Below are 18712 nucleotides of genomic sequence, written 5' to 3' on the forward strand. Positions count from 1 at the left end.
ATTCATAGTTTTGATGCCTTCAGTGTGAATCTACAATTTTCATAGTCATGAAAATAAAGAAAACTCTTTGAATGAGAAGGTGTGTCCAAACTTTGGTCTGTACTGTATACTGTATATCGAACTCTACCCCCTCAAAAGCAAATACACATTCTGTACTTGTATATGCCACTGAGGTTAACAACTAATACACACAAACATTTTTAACTATTAGCTCCTTTAGAAAGAGGACCCTAAGGGCCATTTGTAAGCAAACTATAATTTCAAACTTTCACCCCCACCCCCTTTCAGGTAATTGCCTTCCTTCGCCAGAGCTTAGAGGCTGTGAATTTATGTAGATGTTTAAAAGAATAATATTTGACAGCAACACAAATACAACTCACTCTTGCGCTCTGTCCAGCAATAAGTTGGTCATCTTCAGTCTGGACACTGGTTCGACTTCTTACATCAAAGTCTTCAGTCTCAAAATCTGAATCATCCAGCTCTTCAGGAGTCTGGAATTATGAAAATGAAGTGAAAATAAATCATTGACTTGCATGTGTAAAAATGACACTTCAGTTGTAAGGAAATCTACGCATTTACAAATATTTTCTCACTCACTTCATAAACTACATAAAGGGTTGGCCAAAAAGCAAATGCAGAGCAGGGACCAGTAAATATTGATCTTTACTCAATAGGCTATTCTCTTGCAGGCTGGTGAATCCTCCACTAGAACAATTTGCAGGAGTGAGTCTGACACACTACCTGGTAGCTAATATACACAGAACACGGCAGAGTGAAGCAGCAGCACTTTCATGCATGAAGAAAACATGGCTATGAAGCAAGGATGTGGCTGCTATTATGGAGCCATCTAAATATAGAGCATTTCAGCATTGTCCTAAAAGTACCACAAACCCCCATGGTAGATCACGTGTCTCAGGTTAAACTTCAAAAAGTAGTTCCAATACTGAAAATGTTTGGTCATTCATGTTCTAAAAGGTGTACTGCAAAATTGGAATGTATCATCTATCTTTTATGGCATGTTTTATCTGGTTTCCAAAATGAGCAGCTCCTGTCCAAATGTAATCATTAAAATTATTCTTGCAAAACCTACTCTTATCATCAGCACTGCCTTCCGGATATCACGAATACCATCATACACTAATCGAGAGGCATCAATAAATTCATTTTCATCCATTGGTTGATTGGTGTCTCCACTGAGGGCTTCAACTGCAGCTTCAACTTGCTCTGTAAATCGTGGCATGACTGAAAAATAGGTTGATATATCAGCATTATAACAGTGCCGCAAGGTCTACAACTCAGCAAAAATAATGTGGGGTTTTAGTCTGTACATCTGTTTATGTGCAGATATCTAAAAGTTAAGCCATTTATGAATCAATGCTTCCTTTACCGACAGATCTGTCTTTAATGGACTAAAATGAAAGCATCATGGATCCAAACAGATCTGATTATTGATCAGTGAGGTATGCGATTTTGTTGTTGTTATAGAATACTAAGCAGATTGTGCTATTCTGCCTGCCCAAAATTCACAAAATAGTGGCCAACTGATGTCAATAGCCATCAGAGAAATTCCATTGAAATGAATGAGGCTGTTCAGAATTTTTTTTGGGCAAGAGCAAAGAAGAGACTTTTTGGCTAAAAGAGTTATCAGCCAACGGTTATTTTGTGTGTATGGACAGCTTTACGCTTTTACCAAAATTTTCAAGCACAAATGTTTTAGGCCTAAGACATTTATACACTTCTACTAAACCAAAAATGTAATAGAAAATAAAAGAGGCAGCTTAAGTCCTACAATGAAAATGACAATCATAATTAAACGTTTAGGACGGCTCAGTGCTGACTCATTCTGGCGAATTCTAACTTCAATCATCATGAAGTGAGCATTTTTTCTCAGCCAACAGCCTTTTCACACAGTGTCCCAGTTTTACTGAGCACAACAATCGAAAAGCTGCGGTATAGTACATGCTTAGTGATACCTGTATTTGACAAAAGTTTGGTCGCTTCCAAAACTTTTTCTGTGTAGACTCCAGGTTCATAATTATCCATCTCTGAAGTAACAACATAGATGACTCTAGCTGCACGCCCACGTATTGCACCAGCTGTACGATCCAGACCATCAACATCTTTTTCCTGAAGAGCTATGACACATTTATTGACATCCTCCAAAATATGATTTTCTGAAATAGAGTAAATGGTCTGTATTAAGTAGGTTTTAAATAATTATACGAATAATGTTAATATAGTAAAGCATCAGAATTATGTCAGCTTACCAATGAATCTTCCCTTACAATATGACCCTGTATGATGTTTTATAGGGTAGCATACTGTCAGGGTACACAGAGGGTAAGGTTAAACAGAACCCTGTTTGCCTTGAGTAGTTTGTATAGGATAACTGATAATGGAAGAATGACATACTTACCCTTTATATAAGGTACTGGAAGCGGGGGCTATAAAAAGGTGTGCCTGTATTATGTTCAGGAATAAAGCTGAGCGAAGCGAGCTTTGGATGCTTAATCCAAAATCGCTTCTTCAAAACTTCGGAATAATACTGTCCGGAGATTCGTCTCCGTACAGTATTAGAAAGTATGGGCTCTGGTGAGCCGAAGTTAGTATCTCACTAAGTCGCATGTGATTAGTACCTCGGAAACGAAGCAGAGTTCGGTTTCAAGTTTTAGAGTGGTTTTACACTTTAAAAATCAACTACCGAAGTTATTCAACGAAGTCACACACGACTTTTACCATACATTCTAATACTGTACAGAGATGGATCTCCATACAGTATTATTTTAAACAAACTGACTTGGATTAAGCATTCAAAGCTCACTTCGCTCAACTCCATTCAGGAACACCTTCTGCAATTCCATGTTAATCCAGAGGCAGGACACATGCACAACATTACTGCCATTCCTAGAAAGTATCACTTGACTGACAGGGAAGAATACAATGGGCCTCACTATGGGCAACAAAGATAGTTTCACTGCTGCACATGAACAGTCGCTGGTCAGTAGCAGAGCCTCTGTGCTTGTGCCGCTAGCCTGCTATTCAGAGCAGCGACACAGACAAGAGATGGTAAGGGCCCGGACCAGTGATTCAACCGCCTGGTGGGTGCTTCTTCATTTTGTAGGCCCCTAACAAATTCTTGCTAATGAGACAATTCACTTAGAATAGATTCGCTCACTATCTATTAACGAAAATCTGTCACCTTAAACATGATGTTTGAGCTGCAGGCAACATGTTATAGAGCAGGAGAAGCTTAGCATATTGATAGAAAGTTAGAGTCAAAATGACATGTAATTTATTCATTTAAATTCCTGCTCAGCTCCTCCTGCTCTATAACATGGTCCATGTAGCTTACATTGCATTTTCATGGTGACATGTTCCCTTTAACTATGTTTATTTACCAGCCATTGCAGCTAAGCTACCGTAACTCCATGTAATAGCCATATTGATAGACACCTTTGTCCTCACTTCTCAGCAACTGAAGAAAAGACTAATTTTGTCTTCCATCAATAACAAAGTAACAGTTTATGATCAGTGTCTAAGAAGTTAATTCAAGTGACAATCTATATGGCTGCACCTCCTATTGTCCCTAAAAATGTCTAGCACACACTTGATATATCAATATCATCTTTTTTAATTGCAAACTACTGCTCTTATTTATGAACATTTTTACTTTTTAGGTGGTGTTATGGGTTTGTTAGAAAGTGGCACAAGGCATAATCCTGTGTCACTTTATTACAATAAACAGCCAATGAACATGACCACTCCGCCAACCAAGTGCAATAGCCAGAAAATCCACAATGTACAAAAAATAATAATCCATAAGGTAGGAAGGTAGGCCACAGAATAGAACATCAACTCATCTTACAGTCATGGAAATTACATAAAGGGGGAATTAACGTCTGTACTACAAAATTCTGGCTTCAAAAAAGTCGCAAAATAGGGCTTTTGGCATGCACAATTTAAATTTAATTTTACATCACTAACTTCAGTTTTGAAATTGGGGTGGGAAATAGGGCATGTTTATATGTCAGTTAGTTTCACTTTAGATTCATCACCAACCTTTTTAAAAGTTTACAAATTCACTCCAATATGGGGTGGTGTAAAACTTAACTGGAGTTGCCTGCCTGAGCTGTTCTTAACCCCTTAAGGACTTGGCCATTTTTGGCAAATCTGACCAGTGTCACTTTAAGTGTTGATAACTTTAAAACGCTTTGATTTATCCAGGCCATTCTGAGATTGTTTTTTCATCACATATTGCACTTCATGAGACTGGTAAAATGAAGTAAAAAAAATTTATTTTTATTTATAAAAAAAAAATACAAAATTTACCAAAAATGTGTACAAAATAGCAAATTTCCAAGTTTCAATTTCTCTACTTTTATAATACATAGTAATACCTACAAAAATAGTTATTACTTTACATTCCCCATATGTCTACTTCATGTTTGGATCATTTTGGGAATGATATTTTATTTTTGGGGGATGTTACAAGGCTTAGAAGTTTAGAAGCTAATCTTCAAAAACCCACTTTTTAGGGACCAGTTCAGGGCTGAAGTCACTTTGTGAGGCTTATATAATAGAAACCACCCAAAAATGACCCCATTATATAAACTACACCCCTCAAGGTATTTAAAACTGATTTTACAAACGTTGTTAACCCTTTAGGTGTTCCACAAGAATTAATGGAAAGACCGGAATTAGACTTACCGGTAATTCTGTTTCCATGAGATCATCACGACGGCATACAAGGAGATTGAGCCCTGACCTCTGTAGGGGCAGGAACAGAGAAAGGTTAAATACCCTCCTCCCACCACCAACACCAGTGTTTCCAAAATCACACAGAGCAACCCGGTGGTGGAGAACAGTAAAAAACAAGAAAAAAGGTATTACTCCATACCTTCTAGAGACCTGGGTAGGTCAAATAATTTGAATCAAGGGAGGGAATAACGTGCCGTTGTGATGATCTCATGGAAACAGAATTACCGGTAAGTCTAATTCCGGTCTTTCCATAGCATCATCACGACGGCATACAAGGAGATATAAAAAATATATCAGTTAAGGGGGGGCTACAGCCTGGAGGACTTTCCGCCCAAAGGACAGATCAGATGATCTGGAAAGATCCAGGCGATAGTGCTTTATAAAGGTATGAATGCTGGACCAAGTGGCAGCACGACAGATTTCATCTAGAGAAGCCCCAGCTCTCTCAGCCTGAGAGGAGGACATGGCCCGGGTGGAATGGGCCCTAATGTGGACTGGACATGTAAGATTTTGTAATTGGTAACAAAGACTAATAGTTTCTTTGAGCCATCTGGCTATAGATGACCGGGAGGCTTTCTGGCCCTTATGTCTTCCTCCGAAGAGAACTAGTAAGCTGTCCGACTTCCTAAACTTTTCCGTCACAGTGATATAGTTTAAGACTGCCCGTCTAACGTCCAGAGAGTGAAATGCGGCTTCTTTGTCATTAGCAGGGTGTTGACAAAAGGAAGGTAGGGTAACTTCCTGGCTCCGATGAAAATTTGATACCACTTTGGGGAGAAAACCAGGATCCAGACGGAGAATTAATCTATCATCTAGAATACGGAGGTAGGGTTCCCTGATCGATAGGGCTTGCAATTCTCCTACTCTGCGGGCCGAAGTTATCGCAATTAAGAAGGCCGTTTTCAAGGACCATAATTTTATTGGACAGTCAGACATGGGTTCAAAGGGCGGTAAGGTTAGGCCTGTAAGAACGATGTTCAGATCCCAGGAAGGGACACGAGCGGTGATCGTTGGGCGGAGCCTCGTCGCTGCCTTGATGAATCTTTTGATCCAACGATGACCGGCTATATCTTGGTCAAAAAAACAACCCAGGGCTGAGATCTGGACCTTCAAGGTAGAGGGGCTAAGTCCCAGATCTAGACCTCGCTGTAGGAAGTCCAGTATTCTTTGGATGTTAGGTTTATGTAAATGTGGCGATTCATCCCCACTCCAAGAACAAAAACGTTTCCAGATCTTAAGGTAGATTGCTGACGTTACCTTCTTCCTGGAAGCTTTCAGAGTAGCAATAACTTCGTTTGATAGTCCCTGAAGTTTCAGGGTTTGGAACTCAGGATCCAAGCTGCTAATTTCAGAAACTGCGGGTTTGGGTGTAGAACTGGACCCTGCTGGAGTAGGTCCCCCCGCACCGGAAGGGGCCATGGATCCTGTAGAGAAAGTCTCTGGAGAGATGAGAACCAACTTCTCTTTGGCCACAGGGGAGCGATCACAATCACCGTGGCCTTGTCCTGGAGAACTTTCTGCACCACCTTCGGGATTAGAGAAAGTGGAGGGAAGGCATAGCGTAGATTCCAATGCCAACGGATGGCGAAGGCGTCTAAGGTATGAGGCCTGTCCCTGGGGTTTAGGGAACAGAATGTTTCCACTTTTGAGTTGGCATACAAAAGTGGTGGCGAACAGATCTACGTCGGGCAACCCCCATTTTCTTACTACTAACCTGAAGACTTCTGGACTTAGAGACCACTCTGTGTGATCGATCCTGTGGCGGCTGAGAAAATCTGCTTCCTGATTTAGTATCCCCTTCAGGTGAACTGCCGATACAGAGGCCACCTTCTGTTCTGCCCAAGCAAAGATCTTTGTTGTCAGCGCCTGAAGGGTTACGGACCGGGTTCCCCCCTGATGGGAGAGGTAGGCAATGGCTGTAGTGTTGTCCGATAGCACCTTTATATGATGATGACACAACATTTCCTCTGCCGCCCTCAATGCTTCCCAGACTGCTCTCAGTTCCCTGAAATTTGATGATTGGGATCTGATCGAATCTGGCCAAGTGCCCTGAAATATACGGTCCCCGACCTTTGCGCCCCAGCCGGACAGACTTGCGTCTGTTATTACCTGCATCTGGGGAGTCCTCTGCCAGGGATTTCCCCGGGATAGGTTCTCGTGGTTTTTCCACCAATTTAGGGACTGCAGAATCCGAGATGGAGGACTTACATGGCGATCTAGAGAGGATTGGCACCTGTTCCAGACACTCAGTATCCAGGACTGAAGGTGTCTGAAGTGTATTTGACACCAGGGGACTGCCGGAATAAAAGATGTCAGCAGGCCCAGCATGCTCATCGCCTCTGATAGAGCAAGATCTTCTCTTTTGAAAGGACCTGATCTTTTGTTGGAGAACTGATATTTTGTCTCGAGGTAGGAACACTGCTTGCTTTCGGGAATCCAGGATCATACCTAAGAATCGAACTTCCCTTGAGGGGGTGAGGACGGACTTTTCCTCGTTTACGATCCACCCCACGTCGTCTAGGATGGAGAGAAAGACCCTCAGATTCGAATTGATTTGGCTGCGACTTTCGCTGACCAGAAGGAAATCGTCCAAATAGGGGATTATCATGAGTCCCTGTCTTCGGGCGAAGGCAACCATCTCTACCACCACTTTGGTAAATATTCTCGGGGCAGACAAAATCCCGAAGGGAAGGGCTCTGAACTGGTAGTGATGGACGTTTCCTGATATATCCTGGATTGCAAACCGGAGAAAACACTGAGAGCTGGCGTGAATGGGAATATGGTAATAAGCGTCTCGCAGGTCTATTGTGCACATGAAGACGTCTTTGCTTAACAGAGGGATTGTAGATGTTAGGGTCTCCATCCTGAATTTCTGATAATGGATGAATTTGTTTAGAGGTTTCAGGTTTATGATCGTCCGAAAGGTACCTTCTTTTTTCCTGATTAAAAATAAAGTTGAATAAAAACCCTTGCCTCTTCCTAGAGGTGGGACCGGAGAGATTACATTCATCTGAAGAAGTTTCTGGACTCCTTGCCAAAGGTTCGTTTGGAACCGTGTCAGAGAAAATTTGTTTGGGGGTCTTGAAGACCACTCTATCTGATAGCCTGTACCGACTACCTTGGAAATCCAGGGGTTCTGGGAGATGATTCCCATGACCCCAGGAATCTTGAGAGTCTTCCCCCCACTCCGGCGTCATTGCTTATCTGAAGGTTTTTGCTGGGAGAAGGACTGACCTCTTCCTCTTCCTCCTTTTGGATAACTCCAACGCCCTGATTTCCCTTTTCCCCTGTAGCTCTTTTCTTGACCCGAGGAGGGGCGAAAAGGATACTGGCGTTTGGAAGGGCGATCTTCCGGAAACCCCTTCTTCTTATCCGCGGCCTTCTCTAGGATCTTATCTAGCACCGGGCCAAACACGTATTCTCCGGAAAAGGGGATGGAGCAAAGCTTTAACTTAGATGTCTTATCCCCCGACCAACACTTCATCCAGAGGGCTCTCCTAGCTGCATTGGAGAGCGCCGCATCTCTGGCGGAGAATCGGACTGATTCGGCAGAGGCATCCGCCAGGAAAGCCGTGGCCGACTTTAAAAGGGGGAGAGAATCCAGAATCTGTTCCCTAGACGCTCTGTCTTTAATATGAGTTTCCAACTCTCCCAACCAAAGATACATGGACCGGACGACTGAAGTAGCCGCAATATTGGTTTTAACGTTAAACATGGACGCCTCCCAGGATTTCCTGAGAAGACTGTCCGCCTTACCATCCATCGAATCTTTGAGTTGGGAGGCATCCTCGAATGGAAGGGACGTTTTTTTGTTCACTTTGGCCACCTGTACATCAATCTTGGGAATTTCATTGAAAATTTTAGATTCCTCCGGATCAAATAGCAACCTATTTTTGAACGTTGCCGGGACTCCCAGTCGTTTTTCTGGGTCTGTCCACTCATCAAGGATCATATCCCTAATGCTTTCATTGATGGGAAACACACGGGTCTTCTTAACCCTCAGGCCCCCAAACATCTCCTCTTGTACCGAATGGGTACCTTGTACCTCCTCCACACCCATGGTCGACCTTACAGCCTTCAGAAGGTCGGACATTTCTTCCGTAGAAAAATAATATCTACGTCCATCGTCGTCTGAGTCAGAGACTCTCTCCCCCTCCTCCCAAGACTTAACAGAGTGGGCACTTTCCTCCGCAACGACTTCTATATCAGAGGGGGATGGGGATCTAGCCCGCTTCTTCTTTGGTTGCGGCAAAACGGGGGGATTAGTGGACAGGTGGGCCAGGGATGAACGGATCTCCTCCTGAATCATAGTTTTTAATTCCTCTTTTAGGGAGGGTGCCTCATCCCGTACGATATTTGAAATACAAGATTTGCACAGTTTTTTTGGGTAGCCGTCAGGGAGTCTACTAGAGCAGGAGACACATTTGAGTGACTTCCCCATCTTTTTCGGGGTTTCTTTTGCCTAAAAGAGATGAAACGGCAAAGTATAAGGGGTATGGCCCCCCAAGAGGAGGGTGGGGGAGGGGGGGGTGCGGGGGTGGATGTAGGAGCCTGCGCCTTGCCGTAGCTGCACTGAGCATGGAGACAAGAACCGCTCCTCCTCTCCCCCCCCCCCCCTATATCATCGTGGGAGAGGGGGATCAACAGACTCCCTGACCCATTCATAAATACCCCCGAAGGGGACTCACAGTTAGAAGCGCTGGCGGCGGCTCAGCTCTGGGGGACCGCTCCAGTACCGACATGGTCGCCTCTTCCATAGGTAAGGGTTCCACACAGTGGGGGACCGATCCTGGGAGCGTTCGTCCGGTTCAGGCCTCTGCTTTTAAACCAAGCTCCACGCTGCCGCCACTGACGTCACTTCCGGGTCGCCGTCCGTGACGTCATAAACATGCGCCCAATGCGCCGGCGCGCACCCAGCTGCCGCGATAATGCCGGTGGGGAGACTGCGCTAGGGAACAGGCCCCAAAAAACCGGGACGAGGTAGACCCCTACACCCCTGCCCAGCGTTAGTACTGGACCGCGGGAGGGCAGGGGGACGCCATGCAGGATGCTGGCGATTTCCTAAGGTATCCACGACTGAATTCTTAGCTTCATCTCCCTGCATACAGGGAGACCTTTTGCTGCCCTGTCCTCTGTAGGGACAGGAAACACTGGTGTTGGTTGTGGGAGGAGGGTATTTAACCTTTCTCTGTTCCTGCCCCTACAGAGGTCAGGGGTCAATCTCCTTGTATGCCGTCGTGATGATGCTATGGAAAATAGAGATACAATTTCAAAATTTCACTTTTTTGGTAGATTTTCCATTTTAATAATTTTTTTCCAGTTACAAAGCAAGGGTTAACAGCCAAACTAAACTCAATATTTATGGCCCTGAATCTGTAGTTTAAAGAAACACCCCATATGTGGTCGTAAACCGCTGTACCGGCACACGGCAGAGCGCAGAAGGAAAGGAATGCCATACAGTTTTTGGAAGGCAGATTTTGCTGGACAGTTTTTTTTGACACCATGTCCCATTTGAAGCCCCCCTGATGCACCCCTAGAGTAGAAACTCCTAAAAAGTGGCCCCATTTTAGAAACTACGGGATAGGGTGGCAGTATTGTTGGTACTAGTTTAGGGTACATAAAATTTTTGGTTGCTCCATATTACACTTTTTGTGAGGCAAGGTAACAAGAAATAGCTGTTTTGGCACCGTTTTTATTTTTTGTTATTTACAACATTCATCTGACAGGTTAGATCATGTGATATTTTTATAGATCAGGTTGTCACTGATGCGGCAATACCTAATATGTATACTATTTTTTTAAATGTAACTTTTACACAATGATTTCTTTTATGAAGCACAAAAAAAATAAAAAATAAAAATCTTTTTTTGTGTTTCCATAGTCTGAGAGCCTTAATTTTTTCAGTTTTTGGCCGATTACCTTGGGTAGGGTATGATTTTTGCGGGATGATATGACGGTTTTATTGGCACTATTTTGGGGTGCGTGTAACTTTTTGATCGCTTGCTATTACACTTTTTGTGATGTAAGGTGACAAAAAATGGTTTATTTAGCACAGTGTTTATTTTAAATTCAATTTTTTTTTTTTTACTTTATTTGGGGAAAATGACGTTTTTGTTTATTTTTACTTGAAACTTAATTTTTTTGGGGGGGGAACTTTATTTTTTCAACTTTATTTTTTTGTCCTACTTTGGGACTTGAACTTTTGGGGGTCTAATCCTTTACAATGCATTCCAAAACTTCTGTATTGGAATGCATTGGCTGTATGAGTAATACTGTGTGTATTACTCATACAGCTTCCGGCCTGTGAGATCCATAGGGCTGGATCTCACAGGCTCTTCACCAGAAGGCAGCGCGATGCCTTCCTTAGACATCACGCTGCCTTCCATGCCATCGGGTCCCCCCCACAGCCGCATAGGGACCCGATGGCACCGCCGGATAAGGTAAAAGCCGCAAACCGCAGGTCTGAAAAAAGCAGTGTCACACAGAAAGAGCACAGTGCTGCACTTTGATCCTTGGATCCTGAGCCATCTATATAAAAGATGATAACAGTCTTCGTTCTAGTGAGTGTTGCATCCTCCTTGCAGCTTACCAAGCACAGCACTGTCCATTAGATAGCAGTTTTGCTAGGAATCGCAGCTCAGCCCCATTCACTTGAATAGGATTGAGTTGGGCCTAGGCTATGTGACAGCGCTCACTGGAGCACCCCGGCTTCATTAAACCACTGATCGGCAGGGGTGTCGGAAGTCTGACCCCCACTGATCAGATATTGATGGACTATAATGAGGCTAGGCAATCAATATGAAAATCTCGGACAAGATCTTTAAGGACTGTACATTACATCCAAGAACTTAAAAATATTTGACGTAAAAAAATAAATAAAAAAAAAACACGATAGAAATACCTGAAACAGCCAAGAAGTCATCGATTGAAGTGATGTCATCAACTGCATCAGTCAAGATACGAACTTGTTTTTCCCACTGCTCTTTGAAAAGATCCATTGTTTCTTGAGCTACTTTGCTGTGAGGCTTAGCAGCAAGGGCCAAAGCTGCATTTATTACCTTTGTTAACAGAAAAACACAAAAACAGTGTTTGTAATGGCATGATAATATAAAACATAAATAACTAGTGCTGAATAACTCGTTTATCATGGTGTTTATTCACTCACTGAACTTGTATGTGTATGGGCGGGTTGGTAAAAAGAGCTGTTGGCTATATTCAGCCACCCTTAGTACAAAAAGACCCGTAAATGTGACAAATCACAGAACACATTGGCCCAAAGTTACCAGTGTCTACACATAGAATGTGTGTAAAAAGTGGTGCAAACTGGCACAATTTTCACAACTATGATTTCTCTCATTTTTAGATTTGCTTGAGAAGGGTGTGGGGCGTGACCCAAGTGCCACAATTCTAGATTAAATTTGTGTCTCAATGTAAGCCAACTAATAGTTGGAATACACCTAAACAAAAGTTTCTACTCCTGTACCACATTTATCACCCAGCCCATGATAAATTTGGTATAAGTCTAGACAGCTTGTATAGTTTACATCACTTACAGGCCTAATAAGTGTGCCTCTTTATCTCTAATCGAAAACAAATTAGAGAACATAAAAGAAAACGGTACAGGATCCCACCCTACTGGGATGCTCTATTTGAAGATGACAATAACAGGCTGTGATCCTTCGCAACTTCCCTCCCTTTCAAGTCTCCCCTGCCCACAAAGGAACCTGCCTACCTTCAGGCCCAGACTGATTCCTAGTGGGCAGCACTGTCTGGCACTTCAGAGGGCCACCTGTACCAGCCCTTTAAACTGCAACATTTATTTTGCTTTGTTTACCTGGGCAAGTCACAGTCTCACCTCTGCTACACTGGTAAACGTGCATCAAAACTCCTCTCCTCTTCAGTCTGTCCTGACAGTGGCCACTGGCCAGCATCAGGACATTCTGTGTGGGTGAAGAGAAGGCTGCACACTCTGCTAGTTAGCTCTGCCTTCTATATCCTGCACTCGCCGCTCCAGGACTTCATTTTCTGGTCGATTAGACCAGTCCTCCAACAACAGCTAGCTGTAATCCTGGGACCTAGGCTAACTGCAGTCTCCTTCTCCAAGCAGCTAGGTCCTCCCAGTCTCCTTGGCTGGTGTGAGCCAGTAAGTGAGATGGTCAAACATCTTGTACTTTGGGGGATGCAAGTCCAGACAAGAGCTTAAGTGCCTGGTTAATGAATAGTTATATTTTCATTTTTGGGGGTGGGAGGCTGTGCGGGGCTACTGCATGGTGTATTGGGAGTGTGACCATGTGTTCTTAGAGGATGGAGGAGGACTGCTGGAGTGACCATCAGTACTGGGGACAGGGGGAGGCCTGATGGAGTGACCACCAATACATCAGGGGTATGGGGGGGGGGGGTGAGGCCTGCTGGAGAGACTGACCATCAGTGCAAAGAGGGGGGTGCAAAGGAGAGGCCCGCTGGAGTGAGTGACCATCAGTTCTTTGGTGGGGGCTGCTGGAATTAGAGACCATCAGTACTGGGGGGGTTTCTGGAAAAAACAACCATCAGAATATTACTGGAGGGGGCTGTTTGAATGATAGCGACCATCAGCACAGTGGGGAGCGGTTCTACTGGTAAATCAGTAAGTGATCATTGCTGGCCCTCTAATCAGGACTAACATGGGCTGATTGCAGAATAGTGCCATGCCTCTAATATAACCCTTATAAAAATGACAGTTCTGCACACATTTAGTATTAGTCACAGTATCCCCCATAGCAACCATCAGGTCATCTAATGTAACCCCAAGAGTGGGGACAGCTTTTGACATTACTCATGGATTCCTTTGTGGATACTGCAGCTATCATGTGGACGGTTGCTTTGATTTAATGTATATCATGCCGATGCTCACTTGGTTTATTTGACCTAAATTGGTCAGTGATTTTCATCAGTATTTTTAAGCCCAAACCAGGTGCGGTTCAAAAACACAGAACACGGGCAAATCACTGATCAAACACTGGCTGTGTTAATAAGGCTTAAAGGGATTGTGTCACTTCAGCAAGTGGCGTTTATCATGTGGAGAAAGTTAATATAAGGCACTTACAAATGTATTGTGATTGTCCATATTGCTTCCTTTGCTGGGTTTATTCATCTTTCCATCATATTATACACTGCTCATTTCCATGGTTACAACCACTCTGCAATCCAGCAGCGGTGGGCGCGCTTGCACATTATAGGAAAAAGTGCCGGCCTCTCTGGTGGCCCGGACCGTGGTAGCTCACATAGGCTGGTGCTTTATTCTATAGTGTCAAATCATGACCACCGGTGCTGGAATGCAGAGTGGTCGTAACTATGGAAATGAGCAGTGTATAATGTGATGGAAAGATGAATCTGAAATCTTGCAATCTGCAAGATACGGCAAAAGAAACGTGTCCTATCTTTTACAGAGCAGAGGCATGCATCAGAAGCCCACGGAAACACTCTGAAGCACTTCCATTGGCTTTTGGGCCAAGTCATGGACAGGTCAGGACATGTCTTATCTTTTGCCATATGTTGCAGATTGTGGACTCATTAAAGTCAATTGGTCCGCACCACAATACAAGATTTACATGGCCAATGCCCGTGCATTTTGGACCACTAATTGTGGTTCGCAGCACAGTGCTCTTACATTTGTGTGACTGCACCCTTGTGTACATGATGTTCATTGTGTGTCACTATTCTTCCATGATATGGGGTGGAAGTTATAATGTATGTGGGCTGGCGAGATTTTGTGGGATGCTTTTTAATCCCAGTCCAGCCCTGCCTAGCTTAAAGGGGTATTCTGGTTATAGCAAATTACAGGATAGGGGATGGGGGCCCTACCGTTGGGAACCCCACTGATCATGAGAATGGGGGCCGCGTGCCTCATGGGGCCCCCTTGAAATGGAAGGAGCGGCTGCTCGTCAGATAAACGCACCGCCACTCCATGCATTTCTATGGGAGCACCGTGCTCAGCTATCCCCGATGCTCCTATCAAAATGAATGGACCCTCAGCTTGCATTTCTGACCAGCCGCTCTGTCCATTTCAGAGAGGACCCCACGAGGTACAGGGCCCCCATTCTTGTGATTGGTGGGGATCTCACATTCTAATTTTTACTTCCTTATGAAAACAGAAAATTAAGTGCAGAGTATTACCTGTGGACATAAAGCTTCCAGCTGACTTGCGGACATGCGAACTAGTTTGACACCTTCTTCGTTATTGGATATGGAGCATGCCAAATTGGCCACCTACAAGTAAACAGTACATACAAATCATCAAAATGGTTAAAAAGTACACAGCAAACACACAACTCCAATAGATATTGGATCTGTAATGCAAACTGATCCTCTAACCTCAGGCAGCGCTCTGCTAGGACTGCAAGGGGTGGCAATTTAGCCTCCAGCTCTGAACGCTTTCACAGCACTACATACATGTATGTCTATGTGGATAATAGTACTTCACAGTTTTGTTGTGGTTTTTGCAGACCACTTCTCTATCAATACTAGTTACACGCTGCTGTAACAGCTATAGTAATCCTCACTAGAGAGGAAACTAATAGGGCAGCACTGAAATATGTAAAGGGTTTTTTTGTATTTTCCCCAGCTTTGTGGCTATTTGCGTCTCCATAAGCACTCAATAATACCTGTTCACACTAGGCCTTTGCATCATCTAATTACATTTTACTTTAAATATGACAGAAAAAAAATTTGCAAAAGAATTTGAATTATTGGTGTCAAAGAATACTACCGTGTAAACTTGGACGGTATTTTTTTGTTGGGAAGGTTGGCAACCCTAAATACACTGCATACTTAAAGGTGTTGTGCACGCTATACATATTGATGATGTATCTTCAGGAAAAGTCATCAATATCTGACTACAGGGGTCCGACACCGGCACCCCAGCTGGTCAGCTGTCAGATCTGTGCTCCATGTGAGCGCTGCTTCCTGTTCATTACACTACGTGTTGGCAATTACAAGTACTTGCTACATTCACTTCAATAGAGTGAGAACTTGTCATTATACTACACCGCCGAAACTTCAGAGATGACAAGCAGTGCGGCGAACAGGAAGTAGCGCTCGCATGGAGCGCCAATTCCTCTTCACACAGCTGATCGGTGGAAGTGCCAGGTGTCGGACCCCTGTCCATGATGACCTATCCCACAGAGCAAATACTCTGCCACAGAAGCACAATAAAGGAGGGGGGAAAAAACAATACCAGAACTACTCTTTTAAACATAATAACAGGAAAACTGTTACATAACACATATCAGCAAGGGGGCCTAAGTATACATACAGGAAAAAATGGGGTAGAAAGAAGTAGAGTCCTCATATAATATCGCCACATGATCACAAAGACAAGAAGGAAGTAGCACAGTTCATCCATGGATTCCATATCTTATATATATAAAAAATGAGTTTGTCTAGACATCTGTCTGTCTGGACGTTCTTTATGCGCAACCAAACGACTGGCCCGATCGTCACCAAATTTGGCACACAGGTACATCAGATGTCTGGGAAGGTTTTAGACTGGGTCTCGGCACTCTAGGACTTACCTCGGCACTCTAGGACTCCTGAGATATTCCCAAAAAATGTCCTGCATTAGCCAATAGAAGCCAGCAAGCCTTTCACTTAAAGCCGAACTGCCATTTGCACGGGTCACATGTTCCTTATTAGACAATAGAAGCTTGCAGGTCCTACTCCATGTTGCCATAACAACTGATCACAGGTTCGCAGATCCTTAAATATTCAGTCATATGACGCATGACGGCACAACTACACTGCTACATGCATGAGGGGCAGGGGCCACTATTAAACGGATGGGTGCTGTGGAGTTCACTGTTAAAGGGGCAGGCACTGTGCAGTTCACTGTTAAAGGGACGGGCACTGTGGAGGTCACTGTTAATGGGGCAGGTGCTGTGGAAGTCACTGTTAAAGGGGGCGGGCATTGTGGAGGTCACTGTTAATGGGGCAGGTGCTGTGGAAGTCACTGTTAAAGGGGGCGGGCATTGTGGAGGTCACTGTTAATTGGGCAGGTGCTGTGGAGGTCACTGTTAAAGGGGTGGTCACTGTTAAAGGGGCAGGCACTGTGGAGTTCACTCTTAAAGGGGCGGCCACTATGAAGGTCACTGTTAAAAGGGTGGTCAATGTTAAAGGCACTGTGGAGGTCTCTGTTAAAGGGGCAGACACTATTAAAGGGGCGGATACTGTGGAGGTCAATGTTAAAGGGGTAGGCACTGTGTAGGCCACTGCTAAAGGGGCGGGCACTGTGGAGGTCACTGTTATGGGGGATACTGTTGATATCTTTTTAGACACCTAAAATATGAAATAGATTATATATACCCGTGCAAAGCCGAGTCCTTCTGCTAGTATCTTATATACAGGCCCTTCTAAAAAAATTAGCATATTGTGATAAAGTTCATTATTTTCTGTAATGCACTGATAAACATTAGACTTTCATATATTTTAGATTCATTACACACCAACTGAAGTAGTTCAAGCCTTTTATTGTTTTAATATTGATGATTTTGGCATACAGCTCATGAAAACCCAAAATCTAAAAAAATTAGCATATTTCATCCGACCAATAAAAGAAAAGTGTGTTTAATACAAAAAAAAGTCAACCTTCAAATAATTATGTTCAGTTATGCACTCAATACTTGGTCGGGAATCCTTTTGCAGAAATGACTGCTTCAATGCGGCGAGGCATGGAGGCAATCAGCCTGTGGCACTGCTGAGGTGTTATGGAGGCCCAGGATGCTTCGATAGCGGCCTTAAGGTCATCCAGAGTGTTGGGTCTTGCGTCTCTCAACTTTCTCTTCCCAATATCCCACAGATTCTCTATGGGGTTCAGGTCAGGAGAGTTGGCAGGCCAATTGAGCACAGTAATACCATGGTCAGTAAACCATTTACCAGTGGTTTTGGCACTGTGAGCAGGTGCCAGGTCGTGCTAAAAATGAAATCTTCATCTCCATAAAGCTTTTCAGCAGATCGAAGCATGAAGTGCTCCAAAATCTCCTGATAGCTAGCTGCATTGACCCTGCCCTTGATAAAACACAGTGGACCAACACCAGCAGCTGACATCACTGACTGTGGGTACTTGACACTGGACTTCAGGCATTTTGGCATTTCCCTCTCCCCAGTCTTCCTCCAGACTCTGGCACCTTGATTTCCGAATGACATGCAAAATTTGCTTTCATCTGAAAAAAGTACTTTGGACCACTGAGCAACAGTCCAGTGCTGCTTCTCTGTAGCCCAGGTCAGGCGCTTCTGCCGCTGTTTCTGGTTCAAAAGTGGCTTGACCTGGGGAATGCGGCACCTGTAGCCCATTTCCTGCACACGCCGGTACACGGTGGCTCTGGATGTTTCTACTCCAGACTCAGTCCACTGCTTCCGCAGGTCCCCCAAGGTCTGGAATCGGTCCTTCTCCACAATCTTCCTCAGGGTCTGGTCACCTCTTCTCGTTGTGCAGCGTTTTCTGCCACACTTTTTCCTTCCCACAGACTTCCCACTGAGGTGCCTTGATACAGCACCCTGGGAACAGCCTATTCGTTCAGAAATTTCTTTCTGTGTCTTACCCTCTTGCTTAAGGGTGTCAATGATGGCCTTCTGGACAGCAGTCAGGTCGGCAGTCTTACCCATGATTGCGGTTTTGAGTAATGAACCAGGCTGGGAGTTTTTAAAAGCCTCAGGAATCTTTTGCAGGTGTTTAGAGTTAATTAGCTGATTCAGATGATTAGGTTAATAGCTCGTTTAGAGAACCTTTTCATGATATGCTAATTTTTTGAGATAGGAATTTTCGGTTTTCATGAGCTGTATACCAAAATCATCAATATTAAAACAATAAAAGGCTTGAACTACTTCAGTTGGTGTGTAATGAATCTAAAATATATGAAAGTCTAATGTTTATCAGTACATTACAGAAAATAATGAACTTTATCATAATATGCTAATTTTTTTT

General features: G+C 43.8%; 1 protein-coding gene across 1 annotated transcript in view; it reads right to left on the bottom strand.

The window, feature by feature from the left end:
* Positions 1 to 18712, bottom strand: part of LOC122928246 (catenin alpha-1) — a 111678-nt gene that overhangs the window by 19768 nt on the left and 73198 nt on the right. Inside the window, exons 10-14 of the mRNA XM_044280891.1 lie at positions 14911 to 15003; positions 11660 to 11816; positions 1974 to 2174; positions 1091 to 1242; positions 381 to 491 (exon numbers count right to left, since the gene is read on the bottom strand). Of these exons, the coding sequence (XP_044136826.1) occupies positions 381 to 491; positions 1091 to 1242; positions 1974 to 2174; positions 11660 to 11816; positions 14911 to 15003 (714 nt within the window). The remainder of the gene's footprint in view (positions 1 to 380; positions 492 to 1090; positions 1243 to 1973; positions 2175 to 11659; positions 11817 to 14910; positions 15004 to 18712) is intronic.

This window comes from Bufo gargarizans, chromosome 2 (assembly GCF_014858855.1).
Source record: "Bufo gargarizans isolate SCDJY-AF-19 chromosome 2, ASM1485885v1, whole genome shotgun sequence".
Classification (NCBI taxonomy): Eukaryota; Metazoa; Chordata; class Amphibia; order Anura; family Bufonidae; genus Bufo; species Bufo gargarizans.